This window comes from Rhinatrema bivittatum, chromosome 4 (assembly GCF_901001135.1).
Source record: "Rhinatrema bivittatum chromosome 4, aRhiBiv1.1, whole genome shotgun sequence".
Classification (NCBI taxonomy): Eukaryota; Metazoa; Chordata; class Amphibia; order Gymnophiona; family Rhinatrematidae; genus Rhinatrema; species Rhinatrema bivittatum.
In genome coordinates, this window is record NC_042618.1 from 215,542,718 (window position 1) to 215,567,681 (window position 24,964).

General features: G+C 46.2%; 1 protein-coding gene across 1 annotated transcript in view; it reads right to left on the reverse strand.

Annotated features, from left to right (window-relative positions):
- Positions 1-23,807, reverse strand: part of STAB2 (stabilin 2) — a 473,152-nt gene extending 449,345 nt beyond the window's left edge. The window contains 1 exon segment of the mRNA XM_029599680.1: positions 23,648-23,807. Within this exon segment, the coding sequence (XP_029455540.1) occupies positions 23,648-23,731 (84 nt within the window). The 5' untranslated portion in view covers positions 23,732-23,807.
- Positions 23,808-24,964: the final 1,157 nt, after the last annotated feature.

Below are 24,964 nucleotides of genomic sequence, written 5' to 3' on the forward strand. Positions count from 1 at the left end.
CCAGAGGCATTCCAGGGTCAGTGAGGGACATGGATGGATAAATTTAGCCTTCTATCTGCGGTGCACAAGGCTGAAAATTCTCCTACATCTAGGTAGCTAAATTCTGGCCCCTCTAGACTTAGGGACATTTTCAGCCATGACACTGTGTGCCTAAAAATTGCCCTAAACCTAGCTGGCTGCTGAGCTTTATTTTTTTCTTTTAATTAAAAATGGATCTCTGCGTGATTATACCACATACCAATTTGTGCATGTGTGCTTCCCATTTGCAATATTAAAGGGGAGAACTGGGCCCTCCCCGCCCCCCAGCCATTGCCCAGTTTGAAGATAACCTAGCACCTGGGGGGGGGACCTCCACTGCTCTCCCCTCCCCAAGTCTTACCTCCCTATGCGCCATAGGGGAAGGGAGGGGGACGTGCATAGTGCCCGGATGCCACCGCGAATCCTGCTGGAGCCCACAAGATTTTGGTGTGCCGAATGCGCGAGCAGCATCAGCGTGACGGTCCTCAATGCCTCGTGATGACATGTGCGTGCCTAATTTAAAGGCCCGGCAATCATCCCGAGGTGCTGTATTGGCGACAGTACTTGCATCCCCACCCTCCCACCTTCAGTTTTATATATAGTCGGTTTGGGGCTTAGCTCCACAGGCAGTTTGGGTATTCTCTGTTAGATAGTTAGACCAGTTCTGTGATATTGTATTGTTACCTTGTTTGATGTCGCAGCTTTGGGGTTAATATGTAAGCGGGGCGGGATACCCGAGCCATGATGACGAGGCAATGTGATGCTGGACTTGCTGCATGGGGGAAAACGGTAGGTTATGTGCAGTATAGGATGGTTGCCAATGTTTTGTGGGGTGCGGCGGCGCCCGGAGGTGTGGCCTCCCTTTCTCGACGTGGCAGGGGGGGCCGGCTTCACCGAGCTGTCTTGCTTGACTGTGGAGGACGGCCGATTGGGTCAGCATGGTGATACCGCAAGGTTCCCATGGCTCAGGTAATATAGGTATCGTTTTGTGTTTTAGTCAATAAAGTTGCGGCCTTTGTTACCCACCGCTGAGTTTTGTTGTTTCATTTGGGTGGGGAAGAAACTGTGGGGAGGTGGAAGGGGCAAGAATCATCCTGGAAGCCAGCGTTATTAAAAGTTATGTTTTATATTGAGAAGGATCGCCGGTGAATTATTCAATTTTTGAAACTGGAGGCTTTGGTTGGACGACCCTCTGTGCATAACTGTTCTGTGCTGGCATGATGTGTTGATCGGTGTTGATCAGCTTGTCACAGGGCCTGGGACCGAAATCCTTGGGGGGGTTAGGAATCATGGAAGCCCCATGTATTAATGAAATGAGAAATGATCCTTGATGCTGGGATAGGAGATTCAGCACACTGAAAGAAGTAAGCAAACATCTATCCATAGCTGGGCAATATAGTAATGGACCACAATGAGATTGTTGTGGAAGCTTTGTTAAGGATAGATAAAATTAGGTTGGAATATTTCCACACTCATAGATAGATTTTAAAAGCATTGCTCATGCAAAAATGGCCCCATGCATGTATATGTGGGCCATGCATGAGCAACACGAATTTTAAGAAGCCTTGCAGTACGTGCGTCAAGAAAAATGGATAGGGCAATGGCGTTCCCAAGAGTTACGTGCATAACTCTGAATTTTAGAAAAGCTGACCATGGCACGTGTCAGTGTGTTATCTGTGTAACTTTACTGTTAGTCCTGATGAGGAGAATGTCTGGAGATCTCAAGTTTTAGGGATTAGAGAGAGAGAGAGAAAGAGCACTGTAGGAGAGACAATATGACATTATGGGGTAGATTTTAAAAACCCTGCGCGCATAAAGCCTTCTGGATTTTCGCACGCAGGGCACTCACGCACCGACGTGCCTATTTTGCATAGGCCACCGGCGCGCGCAAAGCCCGGGACGCATGTAAGTCCCGGGGCTTGCTAAAATGGGTGGTCCGGGGGCGTGTCAGCGGTTCGGGGCATGGCTGAGTGCCCCGACACAGCGGCCTGTGTCGGGGCCAGGCCAGCCAGCGCACGCAAGTTACGCCTGCCAGCGGCAGGCGTAACTCCATCGAACAAGGGTGGGGAGGGATTTAGGTAGGGCCAGGGGGGTGGGTTAGATAGGGGAAGGGAGGGAAAGGTGGGGGACAAAAAAAAGTTCCCTCCGAGGCCGCTCTGAAATCGGTGCGTGGAGGCTGCTGATTTTGCGCAGCCTTGCGCGCGCCAACCCCGGATTTTAAAAGATACGCACGGCCGGTGGCACGAACAAAAGTACGCGCGCGCATATTTTTTTAAAATCTGCATCTATGTATACCTACCACTGTAAGAGGGACACTTTTAGCTCAGGGTGGGTTTGAATCATAAGAACCTTATCCAAGCCTTTTTTAAACCCAGTTATATTAACTGCCATAACCATATCCTCTGGCAATGAACTCCAGAGCTTAATTATGCATTGAGTGAAAAAGAATTTTCTTCAATTTGTTTTAAATGAGCTACTTGCTAACTTCATGGAATGCCCCCTAGTCCTTCTATTGTCTGAGAAAGTAAATAACTGGTTTATATTTACCTGTTCAAGTCCTTCATTCCCTCTCCCATGTCCAGAGTGCAAGGATCTGTACCGCACCAATGTAATACTGCACACCCCCAAACCCATTCTGAGTTCAAAGTGCTCCTTTTACAGTGATAGATAGATATATGTCATATTGTCTCTCCTACAATATGCAGTGAGCATAAAAGCCCTGGTAATATGTGAGGGATATTTACTCAAGACACACCCAAAGTCCAACACAATTAGTACCCTCAATTAGGCAACTGAATCAGAAGGTAAAAAAAAATCGAAAGAAGAATCCACAGCCTCCACGAGTAGCACCTTAAATCCGTGACAGAATAAAAAAAAACAAAGTTAAACAGCAGCTGTGGAAAGGAGAAGACAGAGACTGCCCTACAGCTCAACTCAAGCCCTCCTGAACACATTATGACTGCCAGGGAACTGTTGGTCACCCTAAAGATGTAAATTGCTACCAATTTTGAGGGAAATTCTCCTGCCACCTCCCAAATTGATACAATCCCTGGCCAGAGCAGATACACCCTCAATTGTACTTCTAAATCCTGGAGACAAAAATGGTGTGGGGTCTGCATAAAAAAAAAACATGTGAGATGTCTTCAGGACCTGAACATGCATACCCTAAAGAAGAAGAAAATCAGGGAGGATATAAATAAATGCAGACATTTCAATACCTAACAGGTATTAACACCCAAATAAATCTTTTCCAGTAGAAAGGAAGCTGTAGAACTAGGGAGTCACAGATTGATTCAGGGACAACATCAGAAAATATTTTTTTCACAGAGAGGGTGCTAGATGATGCATGGAATACCCTCCCAGAGGTGGTGGTGGAGACAAAGACACTTAGCAGAATTTACAAAATCAAGGGATAAACACAAAATATCATTCATGGGCAAGAAAATGAAGCAAAATACTGGGGTAACCTGCATGGACCAATGGTTCAACTCAGAACAACATTGAAATGATTGTATTGTGCTTCCAAGATAGGCATGGGGGTAACCTGCACAGAACAACATTTACAACCTTAAAAAACTTTGCTGGGCAGTCTGAATGAGTTATTTTAGTCTTTTTCTCCTGTCATTTAATATTTTACTATGTTATATCCATTATTTCTCTCTCAAGAGAGATTCAAAATGTGTCAGACATAAAAACTATGCAAAATGTAACAAACTCATTTTTCTAATTGTCTGATCCAGCCATACCAAGTAACTGGCATTTCTCATTTATCAGTATATCTTTTACCGTATAAGCCTATAAGGCTTTTTCAGTCAGGTCAGTTAAATCTTATCAGACTCCTTTCACCTACAGAAATGGGACTTGAATCTACTCATCAAACTAGCTTTGCCTACCAGGGCTCTTTTCTTTAGAACGCCTTACCTTTGGAGATACAGATCAAGAAAAATTATCACAATTTTATAAAGATTGTTAAGACATGGCTCTTTACTTATCTGTTTAATTTATATTAAAATATTTTAGATGATTTTACAGCTTATGATTTTTTATTTTAAATATTTTAAAATTTGCTTTTATATGTAAGACAATGTTTATTATACTTGAATTTTAAACATGTAATTATTTGATGTAGATCACTTTATCTTTTGGAAAGTTGATGTATTAAGTTAATAAAGTAAACTAGATCAATCACATGACCTGCTAACAGAGGAGTCTGCTGACTTTCTATGTCTAACAGAGACTTGGGCAGTGGGCACAGGATATTAACACCCCGTAGCTTCTCCAAATCTAACCCAAGGAGAAACAAATGGGGTATAGGAGTAACAATAATCTCCCAAGAAACTTTATGCCTTGGTCACTTCCCCACATGGAAGCTTGAGTGTGTAGAACTGATATACCTATACCAAAAATCAATTACAGGTGAAAATAAAATAAAAATTAATATTGAAAATAAATAAACTCAGTAAAAACAGAATAATATGGGATATAGAATCAATAAATACCATACCACTAAAAGATTATTCAAAAGCAATCCCATATAACCAGGCTTTGCATAACGTTTTGAAAATTTGAACTACTTTAATAAAGTATTCCAACAGGCTCATCCTACAAACAGAATGATTTCCTAGTAGTATCTGATAGAGATGTGAATCGTGTGTCCGATCGTCTTAACGATCAGGTTCGGATGGTGGGAGGGAAAAATCGGATCGTTAGAGATTGTGAATTGGAATCGTTCCGATTCCAATTCACATTGTTAAATTTTTAGTGAGGCCTGAGCAGATAAACAAAACCCCACCGACTCCCCCCCCCCCAAAAAAAATGTTAAATTACCTGGTGGTCCAGTGGGGGGGGGGGGGGGTCCCCGGCGCGATCTCCCGCTCTCGGGCCATCGGCGCCGTTTTGGCTACCACTGATAAAAAGGCGCCGATGGCCCGAAAAAAAACCCCCACCCCGACCCTTTTCAAATTACCCCTTTGCTTCTCCCACCCTCCCGACACCCCCCAAAATCTTTTAGATGTACCTGGTGGTCTAGCGGGGGGTCCAGGAGCCATCCCTTCAATCGTGCCGGTGCTGGAGGTTTCAAAATGATGCCGATCGCCTTTGCCCTTACCTTGTCACAGGGAGCGACCGTCGCTCCCTGTGACAAGGTTAGGGCAAAGGCGATAGACTGCCAGTATGGCGCCGATCGCCTTTGCCCTTACCTTGTCACAGGGAGCGACCGTCGCTCCCTGTGACAAGGTAAGGGCAAAGGCGATAGACTGCCAGTATGGCGCCGATCGCCTTTGCCCTTACCTTGTCACAGAGAGCGACCGTCGCTCCCTGTGACAAGGTAAGGGCAAAGGCGATGGCGCCATTTTGAAACCTCCAGCACCGGCACCGGCACGATTGAAGGGGTAATTTGAAAAGGGTCGGGGTGGGGTTTTTTTTTTCGGGCCATTGGCGCCTTTTTATCAGTGGTAGCCAAAATGGCGCCGATGGCCCAAGAGCAGGAGATCGCGCCGGGGACCCCCCCCACACTGGACCACCAGGTAATTTAACATTTGGGGGGGGGGGGGAGGGAGGGTGGGGAGGGTAAGGAATTTGTTTTAAAAGGTCGGGGTGTTTAAAAGGTTGTGTTGGTGTGCCGGTTTTCCCACCCTCCCCCAAATAATTCCCATGCCCTATTTAACGATACAATATAAATGCTCCTGATGATAAATCGTGGGTATTTGTATTGTATCGTGTACTCTAACGGTTTAGAACAATTTTAAAATTATCGGACGATAATTTTAATCGTTCAAAAACGATTCACATCCCTAGTATCTGATAATCTGGGATTTTTTAAAGAAACAATTGAAAAGAACGCAAAGCTCACCGTGGCATATAATTCTATAACTGAGATATCATATGTTGAGAAGCAAGAATGTTCAATGCCTTGAGAAAATCTGCCAGATGAAAAACCCTAAACCTACTCTTCGGTTCACATCAGAACTAAAGCAACTAAACCAAACCGTAAGAAGTCTGGAACTAAAGTGGTGGAAATCAGCACTACAGCTGGATAGAATGGTTGCAGGCAACACCAGGCATCCTGCCTCAGAACCCTCTCTGAGGCAAAGAAAGCCTATTGATTAATCAAGCAATTAACTTACGAGAGTGCTATTTCAGACAATCAATACGCTTAATAGATCATCCCTCCCCCACCCCCACTCCCCAGTTGTCTACCATGGTGCCAGAGGCTCATTGTAACAAGCTAGCAAAAACTTCTAAGAAAGGATTGCACACATAGAGACAGAGTTGGACTCAAATAATAAAGAAGATCTACAGCTAGTTCACCAGATCCCACCCTCCCATTATTTCTCTACTTTTTCCCCCCTGCTAGAAAAAGACATAGCTTCCCTTTTAACCAATCTAAAAGCTACAGCTTACCATGAGGACCCTTGTGCCTCATGGATAACTAAACAGGCCAAATCTGAACTTCTCATTCATCTGCACTACATTATTTAATGCATTTTTGGCTAAAGAACAGTTACCAGATTGCTTAAAAAAGGAAGAGTCAGACCAAGCTTAAAGAAATCAAACCTGAGGCCTGATTTGCTGAGTAACTACTGAGCAATCTTGAATCTATCATCTGCAGTCCACAAATGGCCTGAACCCATTTCAGTCAGACTTCAAGATGCATTTTAATACTGGTAAGCATAGATGAAGAACTCCGAGTATACATGGATCATGGACAGACAGCTGTGCTGATACTCCTTGACCTCTGTTCTATGTTTGACACCATTGATTGCAAAGTCCTAATCATTCACCCAGACACCTTGGGGCTTATTAACCCAGTGCTAGCCTAATTCAAATCCTTCCAGACCATCTCTCTAAGTGCAGTATTAGTACACTCCCATGCTCTCTAGTTCTCTACAAGGGAGCTCCTCAGGGAATATGATTGTGCAAGTAAGCTATTAACCGGTGCAGAATCCCCTCACAGCAGGGTATACCTGTTGTCGCTCCCCGAAACAAATGCAATGTCTGAGTACATCTGAGAAAACCTTGTAAAAGGATTAATCCGCCACTCTACCTCTTCAGCCGGTGCAGGTTTCTTCTTTGTTCCAAAGGAAGACAGATCATTTTATCCCTGTATGGACTACCAGGACTTAAATGTGATTACCAGAAAGGACCACTATCCTTTGCCTTTGATTGCAGAACTATTTGATCATCTTCAAGCAGCCTACAATCTAATCCAAATCCACACATATGACAAATGGAAAACAGATGGCATTACGATATACTAGTGATGCCCTGTGGGTTATGGTATGCCCCAGCAGGGTTCCAGAAAATGATGAACACAATTTTCAGGGATCTCTTTTATGTCTGTGTTGTGGTATAATTCAACGACATCCTCATCTTTTCCAAGGATATTGCTTGACATCACCAGGATGTTCAATGACTACTCCAGCGCTTCTGTGACAACCAATTATATGCCAAATTGGAAAAGTGTCATCTTGAAAATGAGAGCCTTCCCTTACTAGGGTACATTGTCTCCAGTAAAGGCTTTAGCATGGACCCGGACAAACTAAAAAATATCAAAGACTGGCCCCCACCTAACAGATTATGGACACTACAAAAGTTCCTAGGGTTTGCCAACCTTTACAGACACTTCATCATTAACTACTCCAAGATCGCTGCTCCTCTCACTGCCCTTATGCTTAAAGGGGTTAACGCCAAGTGCTGGCCACCTAAAGCCATAATGGCTTTCCAAAACCTGAAGGACGCCTTTCTACAGGAACCATGTCTCCAGTACCTGGACCCTACACGCCCCTTTATCATTGAGATGGATGCCTCCTACATGGGAGTAGGGACCAACTTGAGTCAACACTCTGCCAAGGGCGTTCGCTACCCATGCTCCTTCTTTATGAAGAAATTCTCTCTGGGTGAATGCAATTATGGAGTCAGTGACAGAGAGCTCCTGGTGATCAAGTTAGTTCTGGAGGAATTGTGCCAATGGCTAGAGGGTGCACAACACCGCATAATCATATACACTGATCATAAAAATTTGGAGTATCTCCATCAGGCCCAATGTTTAAACCTTTGACAGGCTTGCTGGTCCCTCTTTTTTGCCAGTTCAAATTTCAAGCTGAGATATCAGCCTGCACTCAAGAATGCCTGGATGGATGCACTTTCCTGCTCCTTCCAGACAGAGGACATTGAGGAGTCTCTCAAGCACATCATTGACCCGGCCATGATCCTCCTGGAACATCATCTCTGATCGAGGAACTCAATTTACGGTCAGATATTGGTGCTTGTTGTGTAGGAAGTTTGGATTTTCCCTGGACTTCATGACAGCATACCATGATAGCATTCCCTAACCCCAGGGAAATGGGAAATCTGAAAGGAAAAACCGTACCCTCTAAAAAATTTTGAGAGTGTATGTGAATGAATGACAGAATAACTGGGTGTCTCTCCTACCCTTGGCAGTTTTCTCATCACTCACACACATTCATGGCCATAGGCTCCTCACCCTTCCATATAGTCTATGAAATTCAACCGCTATCCCCTATACCTCTTCCTTTAACCCTCCCACGTCCCATCACTGGCAGCCGAACTCTCTGCCCAGGAGCTCCAAGATCTGTGGACCTGCCCTCATGAGATGTTACAGAGAGTGGTCCTAAAGGCCAAAAAGTTCACTGACATTCATTGCAGGCCCGTTCCTCAGCTTAAATCTGGCAAACAGGTATGGCTGAATGTACATCATATCAGAATATGAGTGCCCTCCATGAGTCTTGCCCCTTAGTACATTGGACAATTTTCTGTCATCTGACAAATAGGTCCAGTAACATACCAGCTACAGTTGCCTGTGTTATTGAGAATGCATAGTTTTCCTCATTTCACTGCTTAAACCTCTAGTTATCTCCTGGCCCTACTGGAAACCTCCAGAGTCTCAAGAGACTTCCTCGGAAGAGAATGCTACTTACCAGGTAAAATAGATGCTAGATATCAGATGACACTGCAAGCGCTGAGAATATCTCATCTCTTGGGAAGGATATGGAATGGAGGAAAATGCATGGGAACCTGCCTCCAGTGTCCTGGATAAGAGTCTCCTGAGAGAATTCCATGCCACTTACCTCAGGAAACCTAAGCATTAAGGGAGGGGGTACTATTTCATGCTGGATGGACCTCCACTCTTACCTCCATCCTGGAACCTGGTGCACAGCTCCCCAACACTGCGGCTGGCCTCCCCAATGAAAATGAGGCCATCCGCAACAGTGCAGCTAGGCCACCAATGCCACTGCCACCGGACCTGCTGAACAGCCTCCCTAGAAGTGCACATGCCTGACCGGCCAGGATTTAAAGTGTTGCGGTGGGAAATCCTTCATGGCACCCTCTGATTAATAGGTCCCTCTGTATAAAGAGCCTGCCTAGACACCCCTCCAATGCCTCGGCAATAGGTCGCCTCCATGGAGTAGTGCTTTGCCTCTGCATTCCTGACTTCTAGTTCCTGATCCTTACTTCTTGGTTCCTGTCTCCACTGTGTGTCTTCCTGAGTTCCTGTGTCCTGGCCCTGGTCCCTGGCAGTCTGATTTGTCTTCAGTGTTCTTGTATTCATGGTCAGTCTTCTTTTTGCTCATTTTAAGTGTCTCATCCTGCTTCTGTGGTTCCTCATTTTCCCTTCTTCATCTCCTTCGGATTTTACTCCTGGTTTTGACTTTGGATTGGTTTTCTGGCTTTGACTTTGGATTGGACTTCTGGCTTTAACCTCAGTTTTGACCTCAATGCTGCATGACCTCCACCTGCTCTGACCACTGCCTGCACCACGCTACTACTGGAACGCTGCTTGCCTCTGACCACAGCCTGAACCTGACCCTGGCCACTGCTGCCTTCCCTGACAGCTGTTTGTCCAACTTTGCTTCCTTCTTTGTGCTGGCCTGTAACGACTTCATTTCGATGGGCCTCTGCTTCAGCCAGGACTGCCTGCCGATGGTGGGGACCTGCAGGGCTCCTCCCTGCAGGTAGCACCAACTCTGCCTCAGCCTAAAGGTTCACATGCACAATAGTGGATAGGTTTGTGAGCATCATTTTATATAACTTTCAAATCAAATTTATGCAGATAAGTTTGCTTAGAAAATTGGTATAACTTATGTGTTCAACTGTTGTATAAATTACCAACAGTGTTATATAATCGCCCTCCTTAAAACTGTCTGATGTAACAGACCTGCTATTAGACATTTTAATTATGGTATCCCTATTAGACATGTTTAGAAGCAAAATTTTTGTTTTGGTTCATTTATTAATTTTGTAGGTCACCTCCATTCGTTTCATTAGATTCAAATGAAAAAAACAATCGTTTCCTTTTTTCATTAATTTTTTACTTCCCATTAAAATCAGTGGGGGAAGTAATGCAGCCTCTACTCAAGAGACCTACCTAGTTCTGCCCCATTCCTCGGGGCTGAACCCCAGCTTGTTCCAGTCTGTCAACTGTTCCGTCCCTCGGGCAAGCTACTGTTTCATCTCTGGCAACACCTCCGCTCTCCGGGCTCCTACCTATATCAGCTGCCGAGGTCGGGACCGGACTACCCCACTCTGTGGGTGGTCTATGTTCTTTCCTACTTCTATCATGTTGCAGCTGCGTTCTCCTGGGGTTGACCTTCCGGAGAACCTTCTAGAGCCTACCAACCTGTGGAGGTTTGCTACTGGTCCCTGGGGCCTGTACAATACTGTGCCTAGAGCTCCCCGCTGTGCCGATATACCGCCTCCTGATGGCGTGGACCTGTGGGGCTCCTCCCCACAGGCTGTAACAACTCATGCCTTGGGCCAAGGGTCCACAAACCCACCAATCATAACAGATTGCCAAGACCATGGACCCGGCAGAGGTATCGGCTCTCCAGGCCATTCCTGGCCTGGCACAACAGAAATTCTTGGAGTCCCTGGCCACCGCCATAGACAACCTGAGCTCTCATCTAGATGCCACCGTGACTGCCACAACCACGTCTATCAAGCTCAAGGCCTCTACCTCTTCACCGGCTCCTTGGCTGACTGTGCCATTGTCGGCACCTCCACGCTTCTCAGGAAACCTCATGTGTTGGGGCTTCCTGAATCTCTGCAACATGCATTTTTGTTTGCAGCCCGCATACTTCCCAGATTTGATTACCAAGACCACATACATTCTGGCCCTCCTGGATGGCAAGGCTCTGGCATGGACTTCACCTCTCTGGGAACAGGCAGATCCTGTCCTTCGGGATCTTCCAGGGTTCCTCGCCCTGTTTCGGTCCATCTTTGAAGACCCCAGCTGATCTGCCGTCTCTGGGTCAACGCTGCTCCACCTTCAACAGGGCTCCTGCCCTTTAACAGACTATGTCATAGAGTTTCGAACTCTCACATCAGAGTTGCATTGGGATTCCAACTGTCTGTGCTGCATCTTCTTGGAGGGGTTGAGTCCTTGTATAAAGGACGAATTGGCAGCTCGTGAACTGCCCACCTCCTTGGACTCTCTCATTGATTTTACTGGGCGCATTGACCATCGATTACAAGAATGCTCTCATGAGTCCAGAACATCCCAGAAACCGGCTCCTGGACCACCTCGAGCTCATCGTTCCTCCTCCCCGAGCTTGACCAGTCCACCCATCTCCACTGAGGAAGAACCCATGCAAATGGGTAGGAGTAGACTCTCTCCCAAGGAACGCCATCATCGACAGCAGTCTTACCTTTCCTTGTACTGTGGCCAGTCCGGGCATGCCATTGCCACGTGTCCCATCTGTCCGGGAAACTGCCAGGCCTAGGTTCTGCTGGAGGACTCACTGACTTCACTGTCTCCTCCGCTGATTGTTCCCATGTCCATCAGGATGAACAATCAGGAATTCCACACCTTAACCCTGGTGGACTCCGTGGCTAGAGGGAACTTAATCTTGAAACAACTCACCGAGCATCTATGGATCCCCACTATCCACTCTTCGGTTCCTTTATTACTCTCGTCCATCCACAGGGAACCTCTGCCTGGTGAAGTCACCCATTCAGCTACTCACTGGTACCCTACATGTGGGGACCATCTCATTCCACATCTTCGATAAGGCCATCCACTTGGTTGTTCTGGGATTACCCTGGCTTCAGCAGCATACCCCACAGTGACTGGACTACCCTACAGCTTTCCCAGTGGAGCTCGGCCTGTCATCAGAACTGTTTGGAGCCCATTACACCTTTACACTGCATGACAACTGTACCTGCTTTGCCCGGTCTACCACCACAGTACGCATCCTTTGCCGACGTTTTCTCAAAGAGGGCCGCAGACACTTTACCACCTCATCGCTCCTACAACTGTGCAATTAATCTACTGCCCAATACTGAGCATCTACAGGGTAGGACCTACCCTCTCTCTCACAGAGAGACCCAAGCCATGTCAGAATACATTCAGGAAACTCTGGCTAAAGGGTTCATCTGACCCTCCAAGTCTCCGGCTGGAGCAGGGTTCTTCTTCGTAGGAAAGAAAGATGGCTCATTGCGCCCCTGCATAGAATACCGATGTCTAAATGAGATTACTGTCAAGGATCGCAATCCTCTGCCACTCATCTCCGAGCTTTTTTTTTTTTTAATTTATACTTTATTAAATTTCTTAATACATTTTACAGTTAGAAAGAAAATAAGTAACTTTTTGGGTTACATTGCAGAAAATGCTTTAAACATACACTTAAACAAAAGAAAAATAACTTTAGTTACCTCCAGTACTTAAGTCCTCAATACTGAGAAGCCTTTCAAAAGAAAAACTAAGGTAAAATTCAATCATTATTGAACACATGGAGACATTTAACTATTGACCAGTAACATTATCCAATAAGATCAGTTACAAATCCCTCATCCACCCTTATTTGAAAGAAAAACTTCTAAGTGTGCAAGATCGAGAAAGATAAACTTATTCTTTTGATAAGTAACTAAGCATTTGCAGGAAAATTTGAGAAAGAAGGTGGCTCCCAATGACACCACTCTCTGTCTCAAAGTAAGAAAATGTTTCCTTCTCAATTGCGTATTCTTAGAGACGTCTGGGAATACTTGAACTAATTGACCACAGAAGCGAAACCCTTTGTTTTTAAAATATTTTTGCATAACCAGGTTTTTTTCTTGTTCTAAACCAAAAGCCATAATCAATGTGGCTCTCGTTTGGATGTCATCTAATGACGCCTCCAGAAAAGATGTTAAATTGGAGCTTTTAACTGACAATACATCCATTCCCCCTTCAGGTTCTATCCCTACTCTTTTCATATTAGATATGTAATATATCTTAGAAATAAGTAAATCATTAGATAAACCCAAAATTTCTTTTACATATTTCTTTAAAAGGTCTTGTGCTGACAATAATCTTGTAATGGGAAATTCAAAAATCATAGATTTTTGCTTCTCATGATGTTCTCCATCCCCTCTAGTTGTTTATATATAATCAGAGTGTCTTTTATAAAAGTGGTTCCAGTTGACTGTAGGGATGTAATTTGTAGAGATGTGAATCGTGTCCTCGATCGTCTTAACGATCGATTTCGGCTGGGAGGGGGAGGGAATCGTATTGTTGCCGTTTGGGGGGGGTAAAATATCGTGATAAATCGTTAAAATCGTTAAAACCCGCTAAAATCGTTAAAACCCGCTAAAACCCACCCCCGACCCTTTAAATTAAATCCCCCACCAAATAACTTAAATTACCTGGTGGTCCAGCGGCGGTCCGGAACGGCAGCGGTCCGGAACGGGCTCCTGCTATTGAATCTTGTTGTCTTCAGCCGGCGCCATTTTCCAAAATGGCGCCGAAAAATGGCGGCGGCCATAGACCAACAGGATTCGACGGCAGGAGGTCCTTCCGGACCCCCGCTGGACTTTTGGCAAGTCTCGTGGGGGTCAGGAGGCCCCCCCCAAGCTGGCCAAAAGTTCCTGGAGGTCCAGCGGGGGTCAGGGAGCGATTTCCCGCCGCAAATCGTTTTCCGTACGGAAAATGGCGCCGGCAGGAGATCGACTGCAGGAGGTCGTTCAGCAACGACCTCCTGCAGTCGATCTCCTGCCGGCGCCATTTTCCGTACGGAAAACGATTTGCGGCGGGAAATCGCTCCCTGACCCCCGCTGGACCTCCAGGAACTTTTGGCCAGCTTGGGGGGGGCCTCCTGACCCCCACGAGACTTGCCAAAAGTCCAGCGGGGGTCCGGAAGGACCTCCTGCCGTCGAATCCTGTTGGTCTATGGCCGCCGCCATTTTTCGGCGCCATTTTGGAAAATGGCGCCGGCTGAAGACAACAAGATTCAATAGCAGGAGCCCGTTCCGGACCGCTGCCGTTCCGGACCGCCGCTGGACCACCAGGTAATTTAAGTTATTTGGGGGGGGGGTTCGGGAGGGTGGGGGATTTAATTTAAAGGGTCGGGGGTGGGTTTTAGGGGGTTTTAATGTGCCGGTTTTGCGATTTTTAGATTTTTAGATTTTTCACGATTTTTCACGATATTTTACCCCCCCAAACGGCAACAATACGATTCCCTCCCCCTCCCAGCCGAAATCGATCGTTAAGACGATCGAGGACACGATTCACATCCCTAGTGGATACCGCATACTCATTTTTCATTTTTTTCCCATCGTGTCAGATGCGGAAATCTTTTCAACAAATTCTCCCCCAGGGGTGCGCCCCTTTGGCATGCAGCTTCGGCAGAATGTCGGCAGCCACGTGCTGCTGCGCTGCTATTTAAATATGCGCTGCGGACACTCCCAGATGACGTCAGGGGGGCGGAAGTCAGCTCTCAAGCTCCCAGGCTCAGTCCCTTTCGTCCTTGCTACTCTCTGGCGGCTCTCCCAAGGCAAGGCTTCCACTAACCTGCCGCTGCACTGCGATTTAAATATGTGCGATCGTCACTCCCGGATGATGTCAGGGGGCGGAAGTCAGTTCTCAAGCTCCCAGGCTCAGTCCCTTTCACCCTCACTCCTCTCAGGCAGCTCTCCCAAGGCAAGGCTTCCCATCTCAGAGCTTTTTGATAGGCTTCAAGGGGCCAAAATATTTTCTAAATTGGACCTACGAGGTGTGTATAATTTGGTCCAGATCCAGGAGGGCGATGAGTGGAAAACCACCTTTAACACACATGACGGCCACTTTGAATATCTGGTAATGCCATTCGGCTTGTGCAACACACCCACGGTATTTCAAAATCTGATGAACAAAGTGTTCAGAGATATGTTGTACTAGGGTGTCGTCATATATCTTGATGACATCTTAATCTTCTCTCAAGACGTTCAAAGTCATTGCCAAGATATCTCCCAAGTTCTACAATGCCTACTTGACCATCAACTCTTCGCCAAGCTCGAGAAGTGCTCTTTCGAACAATAGTCTGTTCCTTTCTTGGGATACGTGGTGTCCAGTCAGGGATGTAGGATGGATCCCCAGAAACTGAAGTGCATCCATGATTGGCCACAGCCCACGGGCCTCAAGGCCCTCCAGAGATTCCTTGGCTTCGCCAATTGCTACCACTCATTATTCACCATTATTCCACCCCACTCACTGCCATGGCTCACAAGGGCTCCAACCCTTCTCAGTGGTCACCGGAAGCCATGACCACCTTCCAGGATCTTAAGTCGGCCTTCCTAAAAGAACCATGCCTCCGACATCCCGACCCCACATGTCCATTTGTGGTAGAAGTCGACGCTTCCGACATCGGAGTTGGGGCGGTGCTAACCAGTTTTCCACTACTCATAAGCTCCACCCCTGCTCATTCTTTTCTCGACGCTTTACACCTGCCGAATGAAATTACGGCTTCGGGGATAAAGAACTGTTGGCCATCAAATTGGCATTTGAAGAATGGAGACCTTGGCTTGAGGGGGCGCAACACCAGATTACGGTATACACAGACCATAAGAATCTCCAATACCTGCACCAGGCCCAGCGTCTGAACAGCCGCCAGGCTCGCTGGTTTCTCTTCTTTACGAAATTCAACTTTGTTCTACGATACCACCCTGGAGATAAGAATGGTCGAGCTGATGCCCTCTCTCGATCGTTCGTAACAGAGGATCTGCCAGATACCCCGCGACACATTATTGATCCTGCAAGGGTCATTCTGTCTGCCACCTTTCCTGTGCCTCCAGGTAAGACAGTGGTTCCTCGCCTGCTGCGGCCGAAGGTTCTACGATGGGCACACGACTCGTTGACCTCATGTCACCCGGGTCAGTCAAGGACTCTCTCCACTCTGCATCGCTACTACTGGTGGCCCACCATGCGAAAAGACACCCAAGCATATGTAGAGTCCTGTCCTACGTGCGCCCAGCACAAACCTCCGGCAGGGAAAACATGAGGACTTCTACAGCCACTCCCCGTTCCCAGTGAACCCTGGACCCATTTCGCCACCAATTATATTGTGGATCTGCCCATCTTCAATAGAAATAATACCATTTGGGTCACTGTTGACCACTTCTCTAAGATGGCGCATTTCATGGCTCTACCTGGCCTTTCTACGGCACCTCAATTGGCCAAATTGTTTATTAAACACGTGTTTCGGCTCCACAGACTACTCAGACATATCCTCTCGGACCGTGGGGTTCAATTTACCACTCGCTTCTGGAAGTCACTTTGTAAGAAGTTTGACATTTCCTTGGATTTTACCTTGGCTTACCACCCTCAAGCCAATGGACAAACCAAGAGGACTAACAGAACCCTTAAACAGTTCCTGCGAGCCTACGTGAGTCCGCAGCAAGACGATTGGGCTAGCCTTTTGCACTGGGTGGAGTTTACGCTGAATTCCCATGTATCTTCCTCCACGAGCTCATTGACTTTCCAACTGGTCTATGGACACCAGCCTTTGCTACCGCTTCCACCCCCACTGTCCGTCGCTTCCCCGGCAGCGCAGGCAACTGCCCAGGAACTACATCAACTGTGGCAAAGTACCCGACAGTTGCTCGAAAAGGCTGCCCAGAGATCAAAGAAGGCTTTCGACGCCCATCACGATGCTGCACCCCAGTTTCAACCTGGAGATAAAGTATGGCTCAGCACTAAGTTCATTCACCTCAAGCTGCCCTCAGCTCGTTTTGTCTCCAGATACATTGGACCCGTTCCAGTGTTACGACATCTGGGTCCTGTTACATATTGACTTCAATTGCCTCCATCGCTCAAGATCCACAACGCATTTCATATTTCTCTACTCAAGCCTCTAATTTTCTCTGAATTCTCCAAGAAACCACCCGACCCAGTTCCGCTGTCTTCTGAAGCCGACATCACCTACCAAGTCCAGGAGGTCTTGGATATCTGGAAGCATGGGAGAAAATGGGAATACCTCCTGTCATGAGAGGGTTTGGTCCTGAGGAGAACAGCTGGGAACCCATGGCTAACATCTTGGACAAGGACCTTCTGCAACAGTTCTATATCGACCATCCTCACAAGCCCAAACCCCAGGGGAGGGGCCTTAAGAGGGGGGGCACTGTTATGCCTGTCGGTCGCAGATGGCTGCGACCGCGAATACTCATGTCCTGCACTACGCTCCTGCCCTCCCTGGGGCTGCTCGCTGCGTAGGCCTGTTTGTATCACTGCGTCCCGTGGGACTCTCCTCAGCGGCATGGATGCCACCACTCCCTACTCCGGCGCTGGGCCTTCCTAGGCATGTCCCCGTGTTACAGACTCCGTCTTTGAAGCCTCTTCGGCGGGAACCTCAGGGGTATCCCGCTGTGATAACGTCATGGGCCTCTCATTTATAAGCTCCACCGTCGCCCCCAGCAAACTGACTTGGCAACAAGTTCTATCCTTGAAAGGAACTCCTGCGGATCCCTGAGACGTCACCTGCTGCCTCACCTTGGACCCTGTCTGGCACCCGCTCCTCGGGGGTCAGTGTGCACTTCCTCGGGGACTTGCTCCCCTGGCCTACCCTACTCCTCGGGCTGGCTCTGCGCATTTTGGGTCCAACCCTGACTTGGCTCCAGCTACTTGAGTCTCTTCTGGATCATCGCTGCTCCTGTGAGTTCTTCGTTTGGCCTCCTCGCTCCTTGGCACTGTGCCTGTATTCCTGTCTGACTGACAGCGCTTGCCCACTCCTCAGGTCGTGCCTCTACTCAAGAGACCTACCTAGTTCCGCCCCGATCCCCGGGGCTGAACCCCAACTTGTTCCTGTCTGTCAACTGTCCTGTCCCTCGGGCTAGCTACTGCTTCATCTTTGTCAACACCTCCGCTCTCCAGGCTCCTACCTACATCAGCTGCAGAGGTCGGGACCGGACTACCCCACTCCGTGGGTGGTCTACATTCTTTCCTACTTCCATCACGTTGCAGTTGTGCCCTCTTGGAGTTGACCTTCCGGAGAACCTCCTAGAGCCTACCATCCTGCGGGGATTCATTACTGGTCCCTAGGGCCTCTCCATCACTGTGCCTAGAGCTCCCCGCTGTTCCGTATCCCACCTCCTGATGGCACGGACCTCCCCACAGGCTGTAACATCTCGTGCCTTGGGCCAAGGGTCCACAAACCCACCAATCATAACAGTAGGAGCTTATGCTTGTGTGTGTGTGCGGTTGCCTCTGCCTGTGTGCGTTGGAGATTGTGTCTGTCTGTGTATGCCTGTCCCTTTGTGTGTGTTTTTGGGGGAGCCTGTGTGTATTTGTGTGCTTGTGTCTCTGTATGTGTGTCTCTGCCTATGAGTGTGGGTGTGTGTGTTTACCTGCATGTATGTATCTGCTTGCGTATTCACATGTGTGTGTATGGATGCCTGCGCATGAGTGTGTGCATGCATGTGGGTGCCTCTGTGTTTGTCTCCTCCTGACCCTGTGAATGTGTATGTCTGCTTGTGTGTGTATCTGTGTGTGCTTCCCTGTGTATGCCTGTGTGCATGGGAGCCCATTTGAGAGCCTATGTGTGTGTATGTGTGTGCTTGTGTGTGTGTGTATTTATGTGGGAACCTGTGCATTTGTCTGTGTGTGTCTTTATCTGCCTGTGCATCTGTGCCTGTGTGTATGTGTGTGTGCGGGAGCATGATAGACAATGGCTTTGCAGACAGAGTAGATTCTCTTTGCACAGGACACTTTCCACTGTTTCAGGCACCACCTGGTGGCCACAGACAGATACAACAGTGTGACTGACTGACCAGCATAAGCCTTTTATATACACTATATAAGAAGATGGTATTTATACCTTATTCAGGTATTAACTCTATTGTATTATTGAATGGATGTACTGTCTCTTATTGATTCTAGCTTATTGTAACTGACTGAGCATTTTAGTTAGAAAAACATGTAATAAATAAATAATGACGAGGATGAAGGGTTTCTCATTAGGGACAGAATGGGAGAAAAAATAATTTCATAAGTCAGACCCTGTGTTTTGCATTGTGAAAGCTCAAGCATGTGTCCTTTTTTTCTCTATTTTATTTGGGGGTTTTTTTGGCTTGGCTATTCATCCTGCACACCAGGGCTTCCATAACCTACACCATGCCTCTTCACTGTCAATTATGAGAGAGTGATCTGAAGCTGAGATGGCATGGGTCTTCATTTATGGCCACCAGGATTTTTGTTTCCAACTGGGTCCCCTTCCCTTCACACAAGCCATTGTAAGGGTAATCCTCTGGTTGTGACTCATGGACCCTTGTTCCCTTCAGAAGCTGGAAAAAAGGTTTCCTTGGCCTGCCTGTAGTAAGTGGTTGTGTAGCATGATGGGTGCAACTCTCTGCCAGGAGCTGTGAGTGCCTCTGCAATGCTCTTAGCCTCTGCCAACTCAAATAGCCATTGTCGGATATGAGATTCAAACAAAGGTCTCCCATTCATCTGTTCATAGTGCTACTGCTGGACAACGAGGTCGCCCAGTCTATGGCCCTGTTTTACGCTGTCATGTGGAAACTACTAACATTGAAAAGTGCCTCTGGCTTTTAAAATGTTCCTAACTTTTCATACAAATTGCATAATTTAAACAGGGTAATACGATTAAATACAGTTAGGATTTATGGGAACTGAAAGATATTTTGATATTTTATGCCAGTGGTGCTCAAACTGGTCCTTAGACACTTCTGATCCCTCCATCCCTGAGTCAGTTTGGTTTTCAGGATGTCCCTAGTGACTATGCATGAAATATATTGACATACTTTGGAGGCTGTGCATGCACATATATCCTGAAAACCCACCAGGTTGCCATGTGGAGGGGGCCCATGACAGGTTTCAGAACTGTTTTATGTTCATACTTTTTATTGAATACAGATACAAGTAACCTACAACATGGATTAGTATCCATTTGTTCCTTATGCATACCTAGCAGCAGAAATGCATTTATTTTTTCATTTTCTCCCCATCTTAATCCGCTTCCCCCAACCTCCCCTATCAATCCTAGAGAACAACTGCATTATAGTCTTCTTGAGGCATTGGGGGTTATTTTCCAAAACGGGGGAGGCATCAAGACCGGAACAGGAGGAGTCGGGGCAGCACTGGGGCGGACGTCCGCCCCGACGTGCCTATTTCGTGCCCAATAGCGCCACCTTTTATGATGGCGCTATTGGGTGCGAAAGCCCGCCCCCCGCTTCGCCCCACCTGTACTGCGCGATTCATGATGCCGCGGTGTCTTAGAAAATCTAGGCCATTGTCTCCATTGTCTCTTAATCATGTTACCATATCATGGCACTATATACTCAAGATTTTTGCCCCAGTTTTATGAAGGCAAAACGTTTTAGAGACAGGGAAGTCCTTTCATATCTGGTTCAAAACAAAAGTAATCAAAAAAACTGAAAATGTTAACAGCAATTATATACTTTCTGTAAGCATGCAATGCGTTAATGAACTAATTTAGCAAGATACCATAGGACAAATTCAGCTACAGCTGAATATATTCACATTCAAATATCTTAACAGTACTCCAAAACCTATTGTTTGCCAAGGCTTGTTGTTGTCACTTTGAGGTCTTTCATTATTTGTGTGGCAAATAACTAATCCTTTTACTTTCCCTGCAGCCAGTTTACACAATATTTAGGACATCAGGATAGAGAGGGAAGCAAAACCAGAATCATGGAAACTATGGACCATGCAGCATCTACTGTACTCTTATTACCTTTATAATATTTATCTAGTGCTGATTTAACCTCCTCTCCCCCCCCCCCCCCCCCCCCACCATGTCTCCCTTTTAATACCAACTAGAATGAAAAAAAGGGAAAGTGAAAAAAAACCACACATAAAAAAAAAAGCAAAACAAAACAAAAAGTCTGATAAGATTTAGTGAACAAAAATGAAATGGAGGAGTCACCTAGTGGTTAGAGCAGCAGCCTACATCCCAGGGAAACCAGATTTCAAATCTCACTGTTGCTCCTTGTGATTCTTTACCCTCTGTTGCCTCAGGCACAAAATTAAAGGTAGATTTTAAAATGGACACACAGGTGTCCAAGTGTGCATGGTTCCCAGTACTCACACTTGGACTTGCCAATTTTATAACATGCATGCTTTGCCTCGCGCATGTTATAAAATCCGATACTCATGCGCATAAGAACATGGGTTCTGACTCGCGTGCGTAAGAGGGCATTTTGTAAAAAATGCATGGTGACTCCTATCCCCCTAACTAACCTTCCTCCACCCTGACCCCTAAACCCATCCTAACTATCCTTTTTTTTTTGTTTGTTTTAGAACTTATTTGCTCAATGGAGCAGGAGTAAGTTCGGCGCGCCGGCTGGCTGCCGGCACGTGCTTCACCAAGACAGCACCTGATGGCACTATCCCGTCCAGCCCCGGCCCACCCCTTTTCAAAACCCCAGCTCTTCTGCGAGTACCAGGAGATAAGTGCGTGGCCAGGCCATTTTGAAAATGTGCTCGAGGTGCGCTCGGCCCGGCCACACGCATATCTCCCGGGATTTGCACATGCCGGGCTTTTGAAATCGCCCCTTAAATTGTAAGCCCTGTGGGGATAGGGAAATACCGATATACCTGAATGTAATCCGCTTTGATGTGCACTTTGAAGTGCCGAAAAGCGGAATATAAAAATCTAATTAAATAAATAAGGTGTGTATGAGCACACTAATTTATGCACTATGGAGGTAATTTTCAAAGGAGTTACACGTGTGAATGGAACATACTATTGGTTCCATTTTCAAAAGTCATTTATGTGCTTAAGGTGCATTTACACGAGTAAATCCCGTGGATAATACAATGGCATATGTTGTAGCAATTTTCAAAAGCCCATTTACATGTTTAAAGTGCATTTACGTATGTAAAACCCAGTTTTAAGCATGTAAATGCTTTCGAAAATCAGGCCCTACACGACTATTAGTTCTGCCATCTATGCTCCCCTCTTTTCCCAGACAGGTGACCCTTCCCAGCTGGGGAGCAGAAGGGCCCACCCCCAGTGCTGCTTGCTGCCTGGCAGCTATCACTGCAGTAGAAGCAGCCGTCTTCCCTCCCTCGCTGAGTCAGAGTGCACCACCTTTGTAATGGGCGGAGGCTTGCCCGACACTCACAGATGGGGTGGATCCAAACTCAGGTCACCCACACCACAACATGCAGTGCAATGGCCTAAGCCATGAAGTCAGACAAGTGGTACTCATTTAAAAAAAAATTTGGAGATAGAATATGAGAAAAAAAAGACACTTATCATATTATATTGTTATGTTTTATCTCGATCTATGAATATAACTGTAGGATTAGAGCATTTTTAAACTCATAGGTCTCTCTCAGCATTATGAATATCATCATCACAAAATGTTGCATTCATGCCACAGAGGGAAAGCTTCAGAGCCATTTATCCGAGTAAATAGGAATTCACCCTGGTAACGTGGTTATCTGAAACTGGCACTTGCCCTCCATATGCCTACAATTATGCTCGGGGCTCCACAGCACTCACACTTTTTACCTGGAACAGGGTGCGACGTTCCCAAGGGAGCGTTTTGAAGCGGGTTCCGAAAATTATGCACGTGGGTTGACATTTCCAATCTGCGCATACTATTTTTTTTCTGGCAAAGTTTTGCCTGCACTAAATGCAGGCGTAAAGGTACCCACGGCAGTTTTCAAAGGGAAATTTGTTAATTGGTGTAAAGTCTGCCAATAAAAAGTATCTGTGGACTTAGTACCGAGGCAGGCATTTTGAAATTAGGGGGTTCCCACGACTCAGTAAAGCTTAGCGATGTTGTACAGATGGTAACACATTATAACATTTCTCTCTCATCGCAACATTAAACATACCAGGTGAAATCAGTCCATTTCTGTGCCATCTACCAATATAAAATGTGAACCACACGGTTCTGAGACACAGGAAGGTTAAATGATTTAACTCAAGACCACAGAGATTGGAGGAGGGGAGTTTGTACCACTGTCTTCAGCTCTCACGGCCCTGTCCTCCAAGCCCACTGCTACCGCCAGTTCCATGGCAAAGTTTCCTAAAGCTGTGCAGGCAGCGCAAGTCGATGAGAAGCCTGCAAAAGCTCTGATCTTCTTCTCTACAAGGTGTCAGAGGTAAGAAGATGGAACTTTTCTAACATCAAAGCACAATAACCTTTTTTTTTTTTTAAGGGTATTTCCATTGTTAGATCATTATTATCCCCAAACTGCACAGATGCATGTGCAAGGCTTAGAATATGTACAATAAGTAGTATATGGATTAAAGGATGCATGAGCCAAGAAATGAGGTATGCCTCAGCCAAAATAAACTCTTAAAGCTAGTTACTGGATGAGGTTTAGACTCATGGAGCACCAGCGACCCATAGGACACTATCCCAGTGTGAAAGGTGTCATTTTACTTACCTGAGTCGTAGCAGTAGGCCATGGAAGGCAGTTGATGGCAGCCAGGCATAAGGCAAGGCAGAATATAACTTGCCTTGTTTCCATCACTGACAAAAAACCTGCTTGGTTCTTTCAGGCTCTAAAAATATGATTAGACTCTTATTGCAGAAAAGGGCCTCAGCTTTCGTAGCCTTATCATCTCACTGCATTCCCACTCAACGCTGTGAGTTTTGCCTTTAAATGTTTCCCCCTCCCCCCCACACTTCCCCCATTGCCTTTTCCTGTAACAAGCACTGGAGAAAACCCACCCACTATGTCAAACCTGCCCCCGGACAAGGAAATAAACTCCAAAAAATGCATGGTCCATGTTGAACACATTGATGTCAAAGCTGAATAAACCTCCCCTACTAGCTGAATGACAGGATTTCCTGGCACAAGCATGCTCTGAGGAGGATCCTCTGAAACCACTGGTGAAATGATTCCCAGGCCACAGAACTGTGCTGACATATACCGATTTGAGAATTTTATTTATAGGCTGAAAAGAAGTATGAAGGAAGTGCTAATTGTATTGTCATTTTCAAACCTGTTTGAATAAAGCAGACAAAGACCCACTGAGGTCAGTGTCTACCTAGGCTTATCAGCTCTTCTCACAGAAAGGGTATATCTGCTTTTACAGCTGAAAATCTAAAAATGAAATTGCAAAACCTCTCTGACACAGCCAAAGTAGCATAACTGAAGCTTGGGTGAACTGAGAGAGAAAATAACTTTTTTTTTTTTCCTGATATGTACTTTTGCTAAACTGGATGACATTATTGTGCAGTATGCTATTTATTTATTATTCTTTATTTTCCACCTTTTTAGAATACAGAATTCATTCAAAATGGGTTACAGCACATTAGAAACATTTGCACATAAACAGGTCATTTGGAGCTTTATATTTCAAAGGTGTAAACGATTTTGAATAGAAGGAAAATCACAATGCATCTCAATAAAATAAAGTGCACCCACAAAGCCTGACTGAAATAAATGTACAGTCATGACCAAGCTCTAACCACAACAAATTCCTGGTGCTGTAGCAGCATGTTTAAGATGTTCATATGAAAAGCTAGACAGCTTCCACAATCAGTTTTTGGCTTTATCATTTAAAGGCCTGCTAAAATAGCCAGGCTTTTATTTGCTTCCTGAATTGAGAGTAGTCACGTACTTGTTGGAGGTCTTCTGGGAGAGAGCTCCTAGGGCAGGTGCTGCTCCCGTGGAGGATCTGTTTGTTGGATTTCTTTTTATTTTATATTTTTCTTTCGTGGAAGCTCCGAGTGAGAATCTTAGTGGTCTGGAAGG